General features: G+C 38.4%; 1 protein-coding gene across 1 annotated transcript in view; it reads left to right on the top strand.

Moving 5' to 3' along the window:
• The window catches only part of ETFA (electron transfer flavoprotein subunit alpha), a gene marked incomplete at its 3' end in the record, with an annotated part of 72,395 nt that overhangs the window by 23,485 nt on the left and 29,263 nt on the right, over positions 1-19,647 (top strand). Inside the window, exons 3-5 of the mRNA XM_042782064.1 lie at positions 4,486-4,671; positions 17,425-17,485; positions 18,130-18,276. Of these exons, the coding sequence (XP_042637998.1) occupies positions 4,486-4,671; positions 17,425-17,485; positions 18,130-18,276 (394 nt within the window). The remainder of the gene's footprint in view (positions 1-4,485; positions 4,672-17,424; positions 17,486-18,129; positions 18,277-19,647) is intronic.

Below are 19,647 nucleotides of genomic sequence, written 5' to 3'. Positions count from 1 at the left end.
TTCGCGCGTGTCGCGAGCTTTAGAGGGACTGGCAGAGTCTGTGCGGCTTGGCCTGGGCTCCCGGCTGCTGTGAGGTTGAGGTTGAGGCTGGGCGGACGGGAGCAGAGACCATGTTCCGAGCTGCAGCTCCTAGGCAGCTCCGGCGGGCGGTGAGTCCAGACGGGGAGGGTCAAGCCCCGTGACGATCCCACCAAAACTTGTCAACCCAGTGAGAGTCTTGGCGAAGGTCACTGGCTCTGACAGGCCTGACTGCTCCTTAAGCAGGCAGGCACCGCCTGGCCTGGGGCTCGGGGCAGGGGTTCAAGGTTGTGGGATCGAGAAAGGCCTCTGACTCCTTCACGACCGCTAGCTTGGGCACATTTCGGAGGTCGGAAGTCAGGGTGACCCGGAGTAATAATGAACTTAGGCTGCTGCTGCTCCTTCTCCATCCGGTCCCATCTTCTTCTCTGACCCTCTTCCCACCCTCCAGGTTCTCTCTGGCTCTGCTTGCGCCCCAGTTGCTGCACGCCTGGCTGGCTTTACCCTAGGGAACAAAATGTCGCCGCGGGGAAGCCCTCCTGGAAGTGTTTAAAATGTGGCCTGGAAACTTGACAGTTCTGGAAGAATTAAACATCTCCAGTGGGGCACACTGTGGCTGCTCCGAGCCACTCACTGTCAAGTGTGTGGGGAAAGAGGGTATGGAAACCTCTGGCTAGTGAGCAGTGTGGGTTTTAGGTGATTGTATGTGCAAAGCCTGTGATCCAATTTCACGGCTTTAGCCAGTTTTGACGGGGGCAATCCTTTTATATTGCAGGCTGACTTGCCTTTCAACTAGTAGATTGTTGGTTAAATAGCTAGGGAACATGGTAGTGGTGGGTTTTTGGTGCTTTGAATAGTGACGAATCATGAATTTACCACATTTCTTACTCCATTCTGTGAGAGGGGCTGATAGAAAATATATTTTTGTTCGTAGGCTATGAGAGAACAATATTTGGAGATTGACCAATGACACGTAACACTAATTTATATTGTGGATTCTGTAAATTTTCTCATGTACGTTTAGATTAAATGAGAAACAAGATGGCTAAACTTGGGTCAGACACTTTCCTGAGGTTACCTACTTTTTTTTCTTTGGCATATTTTCTCCATTCACCGCTGGGATTTTCTCTTTGGGACGTAGTTGATGATCTTTCTAGATGTTTGTAGATCCTTTTCTTGTGCTTATTCCTTGTTCCCATAAAAAGATTTCAACTCCCCTTTCTCTAAAAACTTCAAACTAATATCCTTCAGGTCATTGTTTCTCTCTTTTCCTAAGGAGAGTTTTTTCCTCAGAGGACCTAGACATAAAGAAAGTCATGGATTTGGGAAAATCCTGGGAATCAGAGCCAGACTCATGGAAGTATATTTATCTGATCAGTAATTGGAAGGTGGTTTTGTGGATTGGTTAGAAGTCTGGCATATGTGAAGTGATAATTTTCGTGGTGGTGGTGGTGGTGGAGGGGGGTTTAGGACTCAGTAATCTTGTAGTAGAGCTAACAATAAATAGAATATTTAGTTTTTGTAATTCTTATTATCTACACAGTTTGCCAATATATACAGATAGTAGTCCAAATTTTTATTATAGTTTTCTGAAGACTTTGACCTTGACTTATTTTTAAAATTTGAAGTTAGGCTAAGGAGAGTAGCTGTTCTAAAGTCTTTGAGAACTAACGAGAGATTTGAATAACAATCGCATAGAAAATGGCTAGAACCTTTCTGAAATAGGACACACAAATACACATACACATATTTAGCTTTTTATTTTGAAATAATTTCAAACTCATAGAAAAGTTGCAAGAATAGTACAAAGAACTCTCAAAACTCTTAATAGGTTTCACACATTTTCTTTATGTCTATACATATACACATATTTTTGTTTCTGAACCATTTGAGAGTATATTGCAGACATGCCCTTTTACCCTTAAATATTTTTAGTATGTATTTTCTAAGAACCGGGGGGTTCATTTTCCACAATTTAATTATCAAAAGAAATTTAACAATGATGCAATATTATTATCTAATATATAGTCATTTAAAAGTTTTATCTATTGTCATCAGCTGATTTGTCCTTATGATTAGATTCAGGTTATGTGTTTTTGGCAGGAATATCACAGGAGTGATGTTATACTCTTTATCAGTGCATCACATTAGGAAGCACAAGATGTTCATTTATCCCTTCTTTGGTGATGTTAATCACTTGTCTGACGTGGTGTTCACCAGGTTTCACCATTGTAAAGTTAGTATTCCTCCTTTTTTATTTTTAAGTAAGTTATGGGGAATCTCTGAGTGGTATAGATGGTTAATGTGCTAGACTTTTACCAAAAGGTTGGCCAGTTTGAGTCCACCCAGAGGTACCTTGGAAGAAAGATCTGGCAATCTACTTCTGAAAAATCAGTCATTGTAAATTCTGTGGAACACAGTTCTACTCTGACACATATGGAGTTGCCATAAATTGGAATCAACTAGTCTACTGGATGGAAATTGGTTCATACTAAAACTATGTACTTTTTGGAGCCCTAGTGATGCACTGGTAAAGCACTGAGCTGCTAACTGAAAAGTCCGGGGTTCAAACCTACCAGCAGCTCTGCAGAAGAAAAGACCTGTCACTCAGCTCCTGTAAAGATTTCAGCCCAATATGAGGCAGTTCTACTTTGTCCTACCGGCTCACTATGAGTTGGAATCGACTCAAGGGCACAGCACCACATAATATAAATGCCCTGTTTCTTATCATACTTTCATGTACTAGTCTGAGCATTGATTGATGATTCTTGGCCTGAGAAATGATTACTTTGGTGGTTGTAAAATGGTGTCTTTCGGATTTCCTTTTTCCTTCTACATTTAATTTAGTCGGTTGTACTCTGTTATTACTCCATTTTGGTGCTCAACTTGCCCCATATTTGTAAAGTGGGAGCACTTTCAATCTGGCTCCTGTAAATATATTTATAATGTCATAAAGTTGAAGTAATCAGAATATCAGTTGTCATCAAGTTGATTCCTACTCTGTGTAAGAGTAGAACTCTGCTCCAGAGGGATTTCAGTGGTTAATCCACTTTCAGATGTGGATTGCCAGGCCTTTCTACTAAGGTACCTCTGAGTGAACTTGGACTGCCAATCTTTCAGTTAGCAGCCAAGTGCACTTTTTACAACTTTTTACATCCTCTCAAATCCCCATTCTTAAAAAAAAAAAATGAGTAAATTCAGGAAGAACTATTTCTAGAAGACATGTTTTTAGTAATAAAGTTAGATACTGTTTTTAAAAGATTACTGTAAGCTGTGAGAATGTAAGTTAAATGACTTGCATTTGGTATCCAAGACCCATTTTTGGTTTTGATTGATTGTGCCATTGAGCAAAGTCTTTCATCTTTGGTAGGGAGAGGAGGGTGGTCACTCAGTGTTATTTGTTAGCCAAGTGGTATTTTAAGTCTACAATAAAGAACTGGAGAACCCACTGAGAGGAAAACAGAGAGGCAGGCATCTGCAATTAGTTAGCATTCTTACAGGGATATTAATCTGTATTACTATTTTATTAATTTACATTTGAAATTGCTTGGTTGACTAATAAGCAGATGCCAAATAAGTATTTTATGTGGAGAGTGAAGCAACACTTTCAAGGTCACTTGATAGCTCCTGTTAGTGTAGTCATTGCCAGATGGGAAGGAATATCTATTATGATTCAGAAGCTGTGAAACTGATATGCAGGAACATGGCATTTTCAGAGTCATTGATGAATGAGATTGAACTCTGTAATTCACATGTAAATTTTAATTTCTTTTGAAAGAAGAAAGCCAATTTTGGCGTGGTTCTAAAAAAAATTTATTGTAAAAGCTGAATTTAGTAAAATTATGCTGCCTGTCAATGTGTCTACTAAGGGTCTGGTCTGTTTTTAAAGTGAAATAAATTGACTGTATTTTTAACATTATAATCAATGTCAGATGATATTTCTATTCATGTTTAAAAGCTGCCATATTTTATTACTAAAGAGGTTAAAATAAGTTATTTAGTTTAAGTACAGAAATATAATGTACATTCTATTATTGCAAAATGTATATTAAAACAGGGACATGTGACTTTAATTATATATTATTTGTCTTTTTGAGTAGAACTTCCAAAGCTTTTACAGCTTATTCCTGCTTTTTCTTTTTGTTAAGATTCCAAAAGGCCCCTTTCCTTTCCCCAAACCCTCATTCTGTTTAGTTTCCAAAGATAATTGGGGGAGGGGGAAGTAAATTTAAATTATTCTTACTGCTTTATGTTATGGATGGGTTTGTAAGGGTGAAAAATAAAAACCTGTAACCTGTTGCCATCAAGTCAATTCTAACTCATAGTGACCATGTAGGACAGAGAACTAACTGCCCCATATGGTTTCCAGTGCTGTAATCTACAGGAGTGAACTGCATCTCTCCCCTACCAATAGTGAAATAGGAAGTTAAATTCCACCTTTTTTTCTTTTTCTAATATCTGTGGTAGTTTACTTCATGAAGATAAAGTTAAGTCACAGCAGGAACTCCTGGGTAAGCAGCAGCAAAGTCAGAAATTGTTGAGGTTTCATAGAAGAATGGCCAAAATGTTTATTGGATTTAGCTCTAATGAGGTTACTGGTTACTTTGAAGAGATTGGATTTATTGTGGTGGTGGAAGTGAAAGCCTATCTACTGTGAGTAAAGACGCAAAAAGGAGGTTAAGACAGTAGAGTTGGTGTGTATGGATATTATTTTCAAGAAGTTGGCTTTGAAAGGGTGAAAAGAAGATGACAACCTGTTTAGGCCCCATTCTCAAGAAGTATAAAGACCATAAAATCCAGCCAACTTTTTAAGGGTATGTGGCTGTAAACTTTTCATATTTTACTTTTTGGAACCAAATCTAGTCAACAGTAAATTCTCTAAAAGCATGTTGGAGTATTTGTTTTAATGATTTAACAAGTTTATGTACTGTTTTTGGTAGATAGAAACTACTGCATTTTAGTTTTTGATCAATTTTGGGATACTGTTTATTCAGTTTTTCATTAGGTGCCAGCTATGTGCTGGGCACAAAGGCAGGTAGCATGTTTACAATGAATAAGATCTAGTCCTTGCTCTTGTGTGAATAGATAGATCAAGGAAGACAAACAGAACAACTTATTTTAAGTGTGATAAATGTTAATAGAAAAGGATATAGAGTACTGGGGAACATATACTTACAGGCCTGAGGAAACTCTGAAAGGATATCTGAAATTTGTAAACTAAAGTGCTTTACAATTATTGTTACTGGGTAATGAAGTAGTAATAAGTGTAAAAATTTAATTCAGATAAAAAAGTTACTTCCATTTTGAGTCTGTCTAAAATCAACTAGTTATCATCATTTTAATTCTGTCCATACCATATTTGTTTCTTTTAAATATATTGCAAAAACGGCAAGGAGGCCACATGTTCTGACCTCCTCTAATCTCACAAGAGGAAGACAGCAGTAACCCAAGGCCTATTACTGCAAGGCCAAACATGCTGCCTCCCTCCAGCCCTTTCACCAACCGTTCCTCCCAAAGCACCCACCACCTCTCTCCTGGGTTCGATAATTCACTGCAGTGGCCACACAGAACTCACAGATTACAGGGTTTATTAGAGAAGCACCAGTCTACAACTCAAAAGTTCAGGAAGAACGCTCAGTCTCTCTCCCAGCCCTCCGTCCCTCAGCCAAGAGTCTCTCACAGTCTCTTTCCGGGGTGCGTGTCTCTTGCGTCTCTTTCCCAGCAACTCGTGTCTCAAGAGCCCGTGTCTCTTTTTCAGCAGCAAGTCTTCCTCGACCAGCAGTCTGAGAGAGTTCTGCCTCCAGGAGGTCTCCTTTAGAGCCCGCAGGGTGGTCAAACTAGCCAATTATGGCATCAGAACTCTAAGCACCTGAGAGAAAGTGGGCACCTCCCAGAACATTGTTTTGTGCCACTCCCAGCAGAAATACTCCAGGTGGACACCTTCAGCAATCAGGAGCTCCTCAGTTGCTCATAGCAAATTCCACCTTGGAGTTTACAAAGACTTATGGGTAGAAAAGCCACACAAAGTAATTTACTACACTGCATATATATTTTGTATTTTTAATATGACATTATTTCCAGAATCAAACTAAAGTCAAATGAAGCTTTATTCACAACAATATATTAATTATTCAAAACCAGTAACCTAAAAGTTCATGTGGATTCTGCCTGAAGTGAGGTGGAACAAGCTGAAGAAAACCTGGGAGTAATAAAAAGTGGTCCTAGAGGAAGGAGTTCTGGTGGCACAGTGCCTAAGGCATTTGACTGCTAACCAGAAGGTTGGCAGTTCAAACCTGCCAGCTACTCCATGGAAGGAAGATGGGGCAATTTACTTCCGTAAAGATTTACCACCTTGGAAACCTAATGGGGGTCACTGTGATTCGTAATTCACTTGATGGCAGTGAGTTTGATTTGTTTTTGAGTCCTTGAGTAATCTGACAGAATTAAGCTCTATAGTCCATTTGCTTCATTTCAGGACAAATCTGAGGGGCCATCCCAGCCGTGGGATCAGCAGAGATGTTTGGTGTGACTGTAGTGTATATGCTTTCTTATCTACTTTGCCAGTTTTTAGGAGCTCTGGTGGTGCAGTACCTAAGGCATTTGACTGCTAACCAGAAGGTTGGCAGTTCAAACCTACCAGTCACTCTGTGGAAGGAAGATGGGATAATCTACTTCTGTGAAGATTTAGTGCCTTAGAAACCCAGTGGGAGTTGCTGTGAGCTGGAATCAACTCAAAGGCAGTTGAGTCTTTTTTTTTCCCCTCCAGTCTTTGCCTTGTGGTTGGAGAGTTTAATCCATTTACATTTAATTATTGGTAAGGAAGCACTTCTGCCATTTTGTTATTTGTTTTCTGTATGTCTTTTATCTTCTTTTATCCCTCATTTCCTCCAATACTGCCTACTTTTGTGTTGAGTTAATTTTCTGTAGTGAAACATTTTTATTCCTTTCTCATTTCTTTTTGTAGTGAATCATTTTGATTCCTGTCTTGTTCCCTTTTGTATATATTTTTAGATTTTTTTTTTTTTGTGGTTACCATGAATTCACTGCTGTTGAGTCGATTCCAACTTACAGTGACCCCTCCTTGGGTTTCTGGGGTGATATTTCTATGGAAGTAGATTACTCAATCTTCCTTCTGAGGAATGGTTGGTGGATTTGAACCCCTAGCCTTCTGGTTAGCAGTCAAATGCCGTAGGCACTACGCCACCAGAGCTCCCTGGTAATGAGTATTACATTTAATGCCCTAAATTTACAACTAAGATGGGGCAATCTACTTCTGTAGTGATACTGCCTCGGAAACCCGAGGAGGGGTCGCTATGAGTCGGGGCTGACTCGACAGCACATAACAACAACAACAACAGTTTAAATCGAAAGAAGCTGTGGTGGCACAGTGGTTCAATATTTGGCTGTTCACCAAAAGGTTGGCGGTTTGAACCCACTCAGTGGCTCCACAGAAGAAAGACCTGCTGATCTGTTCTCATAAAAATTACAGCTTGGAAAACTCTATAGGGCAATTCTCTTTTGTCACATGGGATCACTATGAGTTGAAATAGACTCGATGGCACCTAGCAACAATGATAATTTAAATTGATACCAAATTTTTCAATAATGTACAAAAACTTGGTTCCTATACCACTCCTCCTCTGTTTTATGTTGTGTTGTTATTGTCATCACAAATGATATCTTTACACATTGTGTGCCCAGTAACATAAATTTATAATTATTTTCTATGCATTTGAGTTTTAAGTCATGTAGGAAGTAGCAAATAAAGTTATAACACAAAAATATCATAAAATTAGCATTTTTATTTATCTATGAAATCACTTTTACTGGAGATACCCCCAATACAGCTTTGTATGTAGATTAAAGTCCTTTCATTTCAATCCACAGGACCCTCTTTAGCATTTCTTATGGTAATGCCTTATTTGGGAATGTCTTAATTTTGCCCTCATTTTTGAAGGCATTTCTTTAAGCTCTTTAAATATGTTGTCCTATCTTCTCATTTCCATGGTTTCTGAGGAGACATTTGGTGCTTAAGTATAATTGAATTTTTTTTTTTCCTAGTGAGATTAAACACCAATGTCTCTTCAGAAACTGGAGGTGAGAAGGCAGTGGGATAATATATTTAAATTGGGTCCCTGGTTGGCATTTGACTACTAGCCAAAAGATTAGTGGTTTGAATGTACTCAGAGGTACCTCAGAAGTCAAGCCTGATCATCCACTTCCAGAAGGTCACGGGCTTGAAAACCCTAAGGAGCATTTCTGCTCTGTACACATAAGGTTGCTATGAGTTGGAATTGACTCAGTGGTAACTCACAGCAAAAATCTTATTGAGGATCTCTTGTATGTAATGATTTGCTTCTTTGTTGCTGCTTTTTAAGATTCTCTCTTTAGTTTTCTAGTGTTCGATCATAATGTCTCTGTGTGGATCTCTTTGGATTTCTCCTACTTGGAGTTCATTAGGCTTCTTGAATGTGTAGATTCATATCTTCCATCAAGTTTGGGAAATGTTCGGTCATTATTTCTTCAAATAGTCTTTCTGTTCCTTTTAGTCTGCTCCTTCTGGGACTCTTGTACTTGATGGTGCCCCACAAGCCCATTAGGCTGTTTATTTTTATTATTTATTCTTTTTACTGTGTGCTCTTTGAGCTCAATAATTTAAATGATCCTATCTTCAAGTTCACTGATTCTTCTGCCAACTCATATCTGCTATTGAACCCCTTCAGTGATCCCCCCCCATGGAGCTCTGATGGCACAGTGCCTAAGGCATTTGACTGCTGACCAGGTTGGTGGTTGAAACCCATCAGCTGCTCCATGAAAGGAAGATGAAGCAATCTATTTCCATAAAGATTTACTGCCTTGGAAACCCAGTGGGGGTCAGTATGAGTTGGAATCAACTGGATGGCAGTGGGTTTGGTTTTTGGTTTAGTGAATTTTTCATTTCAGTTATTGTACTTTTCAGCTCCAGTATTTCTGTTTGGTTCCTTTTTAAAATTTCTGTCTCTTTTATGCTTTGTTCATGTATTTTTCTGATTTCCTTTGATTATGTCCATGTTTTCCTTCAGTTCTTTCAGTAATTTTAAACTGTTGATTTAAAGTCGTTGTCTAGTAGGTGCCTTATCTGGGCTTCTACAGGAATGGTGTCTATAATTTTACTTTTTCTTTTGAATGGGCTGTCTTTCCTTGTTTCTTTTTATGCTTTGCTAGTTTTTGTTATAAATGGACAATTGCATGTTACAATGTAATAACTCTGGAAGTCAGATTTTTCTTTTCCCCTAGGGTTTGCTATGGTTTGTTTGTTTATTTAAATTGTTTTTGGTATAGTGGGTTTGTTTAGTAATGTAGCTGTGGTGTTTAAGGTTATGTGTCAACTTGACTGGGCCTGGTTTTGAGTGGTGGGGCAGCTGGATGTACTTATTTCCCATGATGAAACTGGTGATCAACTCCATGGTGAATCTACTGTGAACAGCTGAGTAGCTGCCTGAGGGATGCGGTCTGCTTCCAGTATATAAGAAGATGCTTTGAGAAAGGTCTTGATCTTTTGGCACACTTGGATCCTGCATGTAGCCAAGTCGATATTGACCAGCCTGCCGTGTTGCCTGCCTATCTTGGGACTGTTTCTAGACTTGAACTAGTGGCCTGCTTGATAGTCGTGGGACTGTGCCATTTCACTTGTCAACCTTGGGTTTGTCAGCCTTAGCAGCCAGCAGCTGCCTGAGTTAAGAGATGCCTCCAGCTCCAGTGGACCGGGAGCAAGAGGCAGAGCTGAAGCCCAAGGCTGAGGGGCCTTCAGTCAGTGCTGAGAGCTGGCACTTTGAACTTAGACTTATAGCCTCCTAAACTGTAAGAGAATAAATCCCTCTTTGTTAAACCATCCATTTGTGACATTTTCTGTTAGAGCAGCACTAGATAACCAAAACACCAACTGTTTTGCAAAGTTTGCTTTCCTGAACATGTGTGGACACTGAAGTCTCTGTTTCTTAGCTGTTTTCAGCTAGTGTTTTGATGGAGATTTTCTTGAATGTGAAGGGAAGAGGTGAGACAACCTCTTCCAGTCTTTGTTAATTGACTCTCTTGGGTTCTGCCTTCAACACTTAGCCTGGCTGGTACTGAGCCTGGAGATCAGCCTAAGGTGAACATAGAGGGGCTTCTCAGGGTATTTTTGAGCATGTTCTTTGAGCTGGACATGTGTGTGGCTTTCTCATTCCTCTTGTATATATAGTGCTTTTGAAAGCCTTAATTTGCAAAAGAAATTCTCTCCCCATTTTCTCCTTCAAGTTTTAGGCATCTATTGCATGCTTTAATCACACTCTTTAGCCCTAAGTAGCTATGGAAGGATATAGTCTTTGGGCATTGCCCACTAGCTCTCAGCCCTGCATGAGCTCCAAACCAAAAAACAAAACAAAACAAAACAAAAACCCCAAACACACTGCCTTCGAGTTGATTCTGTCTCATAGCAGAAGTAGGTTGCCCCATTGAACCACTAACCTTCTGGTTAGCAGTCAAATGCCTTAGGTACTGTGCCATCAAGACAGGCCAAACCTAGAGGAGTGTCTTGCTTTGGCCCTTCAGATAGCCCCCAGACAAGTTAGAACAGAGACACAATAATTTTGAGCCAGAGGCTAGGTTCTTTCCCTGGGAGTGTGAATGACCACCCCTTTAAGATGGCCACATTTAGACAGAGAGGTGGGAAAGATGCAGGCAAGTAGAAAACCAAAGCTTTCCTACTGTTTAGAAGTTGACTTTTTCTTGATTCAGCATTCTTTCAGTTGCTATAACCCTTTGACTGGTTTCCAGAATTCTGACAAAGTGGGTTCTGCCAGTTTCTGCTTATTTTTTCACATCTGTGGGTAGATGGGAACATGTAACTGTTCATGCCACAATGTTTCTCCAGCCCCATTTTGTTTCTTTTTGACCAGTGCTAATTTTTTAAAATTCTTTCGTGACCAGTGAGACATATATAGTGCACTTACATTTTTTGCCTCTCTTGTGTCTTGAGATGCTAGGATTCTACTTATAGTATAAGCTATATAGTATGTACTTACAGTATGTCTATTGGGGACATGTGTAACTATTTATAATTGAAGAAACATTCAGTGGCACCAGATCATGGTGTTTAGAGGGCATTTAATGACGGGGTGCATTCCAGAGGTGTGAATGTGTAAAAGTTTTATCTTTTTTGGCTTTTGTACAGTGAAGTGATCCTTGTAAGTAAGTATGTGTACGGTTTCTGTGTGTCATTTGGAAGTAGTGGTTTTGGTGATGATATAATTTTCAAGTGAATAACTTATTTTCAGGCACACTATGCAAGTCACTCACAATTTCTATGTTTGCCAGCTGTACTCCCCCCTCCCAGGTGTTTTCATAAGTGTGCTATGCTAATTTTTATTTACAGCACCATGTAACAACAGTGACAGGTGTAACCAGCTTTCCTTAAGGCTCGCTTTCATTAGGCAGCTTAATGTGGGTCCAGAAATCAAAAAGAGTAGGGAGGCTCTTTTCTTATGAAGAGCAAGCCAGGACTAAAACAAACAAACAAAAAAAAAACAAACTCACTGCCATTGAGTTGATTCTGATTCATAGCGACCCCTTTTGGGTTTCTGAGGTGGTAAATCTTTATGGAAGTAGATTGCCCAGTAAGTGCGTGCCAAACGATGTATGGCTCTAAGAGGTTGGAAAACATTTACCTGTCAAGGGATGAAGGAGATGCAGAGAATGCAGCACTGAAGAGACCCAAACAACAATTATGTGCAGCCATTGCAGGGTGCCTTTATGTTACCTCATGTTTCTAAAAGTAACACACAATAAAGTAAATTTGCTGAGAACAAACAATTTTTCTTATGCTTCATCCCATCTATCCTACTTCTGAGAGTCCAGGGGAACATCTATCTCCCGCATACTATTTTTCAAAATCTATCTTACCTAATAGAATTTTAGCATGACTCAATTATTCAGCCTGCATTCCATTACTGAAAAATATTCTATCAACGAAATCTAACGAACATAAAATAATTCAATCATAAATCAAACAAGAGAATCTTTGCTATATGAAATCTTACAGGAATGACCCATATGTAAAACAGCTAAAAATGATGTTGCTTTGAAGTAAGCTGGTAATTAAGAAGTCAGACTTTGGAGTCACACTACTTGGACTCATAATTTGGTGTGCTTCCTAGCTATGATCTTCTTCTGTAAAGACCACTAAGATCTTCTTCTGTAAAGTCAGGATAATAATAGCACCTACATCATAGCATTTTGTGAGTTTTAAATAAGATATTGTATATAAAAGTTCTAGCACAGTGCTGCATATTTTGGTTAAAGCAAAGCTGGGGGCTAATCTGGTAGTCCTATTTGCCTCATCCTCACCTTATTCTATGTGGTGGTTCCTGAGGTATACTGACCTGGGACCCCTAGCTTTCTATCAATGTTGTTTGGAAACATCTAGTCTAGTTCATCTCCCTCAATTTGCATATGAGGAAATTTCTCCAGATTGAGGGACATTTTAAGAGGTCACAGATAAGTTTCTTCTCATCTAGGCTTTATGCAGCCATTACTGCTAAATTAAGCCACACAAGCGTACCTAGATGCTTCAGCTTTTTTTTAGGTGGTAGCTGAAAGTAGAAGGTAGAATGTTGGGTTAGAAGGAAACTTAATATAAAAATAAAAGTTTTAGAATTGATAAGTAATATAAATTACCTTTATGATGTATACACCAAAAACCTGTTGCCATTGAGTCAATTCCAACTCATAGTAGCAACCCTGTAGGACAGAGTAGAACTGCCCCATGGGGTTTCCAAGGCTGCGATCTTTATGGAATTAAGCTACCATATCTTTCTTCTTCAGAGTAGCTGGTGGGTTCGAATGACTGACTTTTCAGTTAGCAGTTGAATGCTTAACTGCTGTGCCTCCAGAGCTCCTTATGATGTATATACAAAAACTCACTTAAGATGTATATACAAAAACTCGATTTGACTCATAGTGACCCCTCCTTGGATTTCCGAGGCAATGTCTCTATTGAAGTAGATTGCCTAATCTTCTGAGGAGTGGCTGGTGGGTTTGAACCGCCAGCCTTCTGGTTAGTAGTCAGATGCCTTACGCACTATGTCACCAGAGCTCCATGTGGACAGTGCTTAGTAAAAACATCAGCTACATGGACTGAAGGGGTCTTAAGTATATGCTTTTGTTGTTTATTCTTATGTACCTCCTATTTTTGAAGAAATCTTTTAAAAAGAATATATACTCTTTGCCTGGGCATTCTAAAAACCTCAACAATTCCTTAGGAGAACTGCTTAATTTATCTTATGATAGAACTACACAGCAAACATGGGCCTTCTGCCACCAAATCTTGGATTTATTCTTCAAGTGGTGATGGAAATCTCGTAATTTTTATGGTAAATGATGTACGAAACATAATAAAAAATATGGTGTCTGATATATATTGGTAATAAATAGTTTGTTACTGGCAATTCTTGTGAAATGTGATTTAAATAATAAAATATGTCAGTAGATGTTAATTACACAGTCCTTTATAAGATACTGTGTTCTTCTGATTAAAAAAGAAAAAGTACCATATAATTAATTCTACAAATGTATATTGAAAAAAGCATTAGACTCTGGGGATACAAAAATGAACAGGCAAGGTATTTGCATTGTAAGAACTTTCATTCCATCCCAGGAATTGTGAACTGTCACATTGCTGGAAAAGTCTGTGGCAGTCAATATCAAAAGCCTTAAAAATGTGCCTACTTCTTGGTCTAGTACTTCTACTTCTAGGAATTTGTCATAAGAAGAGAATCAAAGATGTGCATACTAACTTAATTTTGACCCCCTTCCTTCTTAGTGGAAGTTTTTTAATGTCAAAAAAAAAAAAAAAAGGATTATACAGATACTTGATTTGGCAGCAAGAAAGATCTCATTTCCTCCTCTTTCCTTACTTTCATTGAGTAGACAGTGAAAGAGGGGGAAGACAAGAAATGTTCATCTGCTGATATACAATGCATTGATTCCTTCCTTTGGCATATCTTGCTCATACTGTTCTCTTCTTCCCCATCCTCAGCGTTATGTGGCTTTGGAAGTATTCCTATCCTTGGAAGTCTTGCCTACTGAGAAGTAGAGTCTCTGGCTCCCAGCTCTAGGATTGGGTTCAACAAGGGTAGAGGTGGTTCAGAGAACCAGGAGAAGGTTGGGGATGAAGTGGTAGAGGTAGATAGCTTAGGCCTAAGAAGGGTTCCTTTCCTGTTGAGTGTTGGGCAGAATCTGGCGCAGTATCCTATAGAAGCAGAGCAGGTACAGTAAATCCTGGTCAGCTTCCAATCAGAAGGGTTTTGGAAGGAACTCTCATCTGTTGAGGATGATTGCTACAAGGATGAACTTCTCTGCAGTTTTTATAGACTAGTTAAACTGGTATGCCTATGTACTATGCCAATAAAAAAGTAAAGAAATTAAAATATAGTGATTGACATTTATAATACAGTAAGTGACAAAAGTGTATTTTGTAAAATTTACTTATTTGTTATGTAACCAGCATTATGGTCCCATACCTCTTGTCTTCATTAACACATTCCATATAAATTTCCATCTCTGGATAAATTTCATGCTATGCTTACTTCACTGCAATTCTGGAGCTGAAGAGTATTGCTGATTTAAGCCATACAGCCAAGCTCTTTGATGTTCAGTACCTCTTTTTTTCATTTTTCATTGTTATTTCCAACAAGGATAACCAAAAATCCATCACCAGTGCATTGATTCTGACTCATAGTGACCCCATAAAACAGAGTACAATTGCCCCAGAGGATTTCCAAGGCTGTAAATCTTCACAGAAGCAAGTCTTCTTTACAGAAGCCATTTTCTTCTTTCTTGGAGTAGTTGTTGGGTTCCAGTCACCAACCTTTCAGTTAGCAGCTGAATACTTAAACACTGTACCACCAGGGCTCCTTTGTTGTTATTGTTGTTGTTATGTGTTGTCGAGTCGGACCCGACTCATAGCGACTCCTTCTTGGGTTTCCAAGGCAGTATCACTACGGAAGTAGAGTGCCCCATCTTCCTTCCAAGGAGTGGCTGGTGGGTTTGAACCGCCAGCCTTCTGGTTAACAGTCAAGTGCTTTAGGCACTATGCTACCAGAGCTCCTCAGGGCTCCTTTGGACAAGGATAATTCCAAATTTTTCTTCTTTTCTCATGTGTATGGTGCCATGCTCATCTTTTCACATGAAAGGAACACCTAAATTTCCTTCCTCTCCACTTCCATTTGTCAATGCACTTCATGGATTTGAAGTTTCTAGCATTTTGGAGCTCATCATCATTAGAAACAGTCCTGTCTTTTTAAATGATAGTTTGTAGGTGAACAAGTCTTATTATATCCTGCAAAATATTTGAGCATAGCAAACATTCTTTTTCATGTTTGCATTCCTGGTGTTTGAAATTATTAAATTATTCCAGATGACCATGAATTTGGTGGTTTCTTGATACTCTGCAGTAAATGTTGCTGTTGTTTCTAGGTGCCATTGAGTTGGGTCTGACTCATATTGACCCTGTGTACAACAGAATGACATGCTGCCTAGTCCTGTGCTATTTTTTATAATTGTTGCTATGTTTGAGCTCATTGTTGCAGCCACTGCGCCAGCCCATTTTGTTGAGGGTTTTCCCCTTTTTTGCTGACCTTCCACCCTACCAAGCATGATACCCTTTTCCGGGTACTGGACCCTTCTGACAACATGACCAAAGTATATGAGACAAAGTCTGGCCATTCTTGCTTCTAAGGAGGATTAGGGTGTACTTCTTCCAAGACAGATTTGTTCCTTTTTCTCGCAGTCCGTGGTATTTTTAATGTTCTTCACCAACACCACAATTTACATTGCCCTTCTCTTCACTCAAATCACCAACACCACAATTTAAATGCATCAGTTCTTCTTTGGTCTTCCTTATTCATTGTCCAGCTTTCACATGCTATATATGAAGCTATTGAAAATACCAATGGCTTGGGTCTGGTGCACCTTAGTCTTCAAAGTGACATCTTTACTTCTTAACATTTTAAAGAGGTCTTTTGCAGCAGATTTGCCCAGTGAAAATAAATCATCTGATTTCTTGACTGCTGCTTCCATAGGCATTGATTGTGGGTTCTTGTAAAGCAAGGTCCCTGACAACTTCAATCTTTTCTCTATTTATCGTGATGTTGCTTATTGGTCCAGTTGTGAGGATTTTGGTTTTCTTTATGTTGAGGTGTAATCCATACTGAAGGCTGAATAGTCTTTGATCTTCATTAGTAAGTGCTTCAAGTCATCTTCACTTCACTTCAGCAAGCAAAGGTGTGTTATGTGCATATCTCAGGTTGTTAATGAGTCTTCCTCCAGTCTTCATGCCACGTTCTTCATATAGTCCAGCTTTTTGGATTATTTGCTCAGGGATTGAATATGTATGGTGAAAGGATACAACCATGATGCAAACCTTTCCTCACTTGAAACCACACAATATCCCCTTCTTCTATTCGAATGACTGCTTTTTGGTCTATGTACAGGTTCCTCGTGAGTACAATTAAGTGTCTGGAATTCCCATTCTTCACAATGTTAGCCATAATTTGTTATGATCCACACAGTTGAATGCCTTTGCATAGTCAATAAGGCTCAGGTAAACATCTTTCTGATATTCTTTGTTTTTAGCCAAGAGCCATCTGACATCAGCAATGATACCCCTCATTACATGCCGTCTTCTGAATCCAGCTTGAATTTCCGGCAGTTCCTTGTCAATATACTGCTGCAACCATTTTTGAATTATTTTCAGCAAAATTTTACTTGCATGTGATATTAATTATGTGGTTCAATAATTTTCACAATCTGTTGGATCAGCTTACTTTAGAATGGGCACAAATATAAATCTCCTCCAGTCAGTTGGCCAGGTAGCTGTCTTCCAAATCTCTTGGCATAAATGAGTGAGCACCTTCAGCACTGCATCTGTTTGTTGAAACATCTCAATGGATATTCAGTCAATTCATGGAGCCTAGTTTTTTGTCAGTTCTTTAAGTGCAGCTTGGACTTCTTCCTTCAGTACCATTGATTCTTGATCATATACTACCTCTGGAAATGGTTGAACACTGACCAGTTCTTTTTAGTACAGTGATTCTGTGTATCCTTTCCAGCTTCTTTTGATACTTCCTGCATCATTCAATATATTGCCAATAAACCAAAACTCCAAACTCACTGCTGTGGAGTCAGTCCTGACTTATAGCGACTCCTCCTTGGGTTTCCAAGGCAGTATCACTACGGAAGTAGATTGCCCAAACTTCCTTCTGAGGAGTGGCTGGTGGGTTTGAACTGCCAGCCTTCTGGTTAGCAGTCAAATGCCTCAGGCACTACACCACCAGAGCTCCTTATAGTATCCTTCAATATTGTAACTTGAGACTTGAAGTTTTTTCTTAGGTCTTTCAACTTGAGCAATGCCGAGTGTGCAGTAAATGTGGCCACCGTATATCGGTTGGTTGTAAGATACTGTCTATAAGGTGCTTTTTTTAAAAAAGCCTATTTGAACAGTTGAAAACAAAATAAAACGAAACAAATTCACTGCCAACTCATAGCGACCCCTCCCAGCAAAATTGCTGTTTAATTTTTTTTTTTTAAACAACAGTTTTTTAATCAATCATTTTGGTATTGAATGCAGTTTTCTTGAATTAATGGAAATAAATTTTAGTAATTGATTTCAAGCTCGATGATACTGTACTCTTTAGCCATATTGCTATAATTTAATGTAATTGAAAGTAGAATTCAATCAGTTCTTAGTTTGGTAGTTAATATGTTGTGAATCTTAGATTTAGGTATAGATAGCAGTCTCTCATTGGATATAGATTAGTTAGAAAGTTCTTTTGAAATAATTTTTAAATATTTCTAACAGAAGAAAACTGATTTGCTTTTTCCATTTTCACTAGGTAAGAATATTAGTAGTAGAGTGATAGACAGAAATAGCCAGTTTTTGCTAATGAGCAAGTAATTTTATAAATTAAAAATTTGTAGAACTGTGTATTGTGTCCAGAAGAGTTTTCTTTAAAGTACCTATGCCTAACAAATAGAGTGAAAAAAAATCTACTTATACGACAATATTCCTTTCCTTTTTTCCTCTCTCTTTTTTAGGCCTCATTGCTACGATTTCAGAGTACCTTGGTAATAGCTGAGCATGCAAATGATACCCTAGCACCCATTTCATTAAATACCATCACTGCAGCCAAACGTCTTGGAGGTGAAGTTTCCTGCTTAGTAGCTGGAACCAAATGTGACAAGGTGAGAAATTTTTAAGGTCAGCCATAGCAAATATAATCTCCATCAAGAGACAGGGAAGGATGGCAACAGAGAATTATGCTGGGGACGTAACCCAAACTGGGCTCTAATCCTCATTAAATGGCCAGTGTCACAACTATTACTATGTGTGAAAAAGGAACTAAAAGGTTTGCTCACTTAAGCATTTTATCTTTTGAAATGAAGTAGAGTGCTTGATTTAGTTCCACTGGCACCATCATGTGCCATCAGGTACCAAGTAGAATGATAATATTTGAGTCCCCTTAGAGGTTAATAGCCGATACCTTTTTTGTACTGATGAATATACTTGCTAATTGCATTTAATTCCTGAAAGTGGTAAATCTGGACAAAGTATCACAGGTGTTAATTTTTAACTGGTGTAAGAATTCAAATGTAAGTCTATTCTTTTCAAACTAAGTTGGTGCTAAGAGAGATTGTTGTTTGTGTTTTGTTTTATTTATTTATTTTGGTGATACTGAAATAAGATAATAACAGCTTTGGAAACTGACCCTCTAGAAAGATGCTATAGTACTATTTACAGAGTCTGTGCCACTGTGTTGCAGAAATCATGCTTTAGTTAAGTTTACATGGCTTGAGCCACTAGTTCCTTCTTACTCTGTGTAGAAGCTGCTGAATGTAATTAGGAGCTTGGAACTCTGAAGGAGAGATCTGGAGAGAACATATTTCTTTTTTAGAGCATTTTGTTGACTTAGTTTTTTTTATTAAGTGACATTGATACAGAGAATGTAATAATGCAGGTTCAGAATGCTGGTGTCATTTCTGTTTTTTTTATTTGAAATTAGTATCATAAACAATGGATTCTAGCAGATTTAGGGTTAAGTTATGCAGATTTTTTTTAACCTAAATCATACTAACAACTATTACATCTTATATAGTTGGTATAAATTACAATGCATGATAATAGGGCTAAACTGTCTTTTCGTTGCTCTACTTTCAGATATACAAGTTCTGTTCTTTTTTCTGTGTGTTATTTTAAATAATTATTCTAGTATTACAAAGTATTAAAATATTTTAAATGATATTTTATTTACACTATTTTGAGAAAAAGCAAACCAGAAACCATCTTCTCTACTCAGTTATAATCTTAGATGTAATTTCTAGCTTAAATAGTGATAATCACTACTTGTATTAAGAGACTCTGTTAATAGCCAAGGCAAAGTTCACTATTACCCTATTTTCTGTATTATTTATTATAAGGACTAAGTGATGATTATTCTGTATTGTGCCAAAAGTTTTTTTTTTTTTTTTTTAATTGTGATTTGGGTGAAGATTTACAGAGCAAATTCACTTTCCATACAGCAGTTCACATATACTTTGTCTCATGTCATTGACCAC

This window comes from Orycteropus afer, unplaced genomic scaffold (genome assembly GCF_000298275.1).
Source record: "Orycteropus afer afer isolate SDZICR_OR568_19922 unplaced genomic scaffold, OryAfe1.0 scaffold00233, whole genome shotgun sequence".
Lineage (NCBI taxonomy): Eukaryota > Metazoa > Chordata > Mammalia > Tubulidentata > Orycteropodidae > Orycteropus > Orycteropus afer.
Note: the sequence above shows the minus strand (reverse complement) of the source record. Positions and strands in the feature narration are given on the sequence as shown.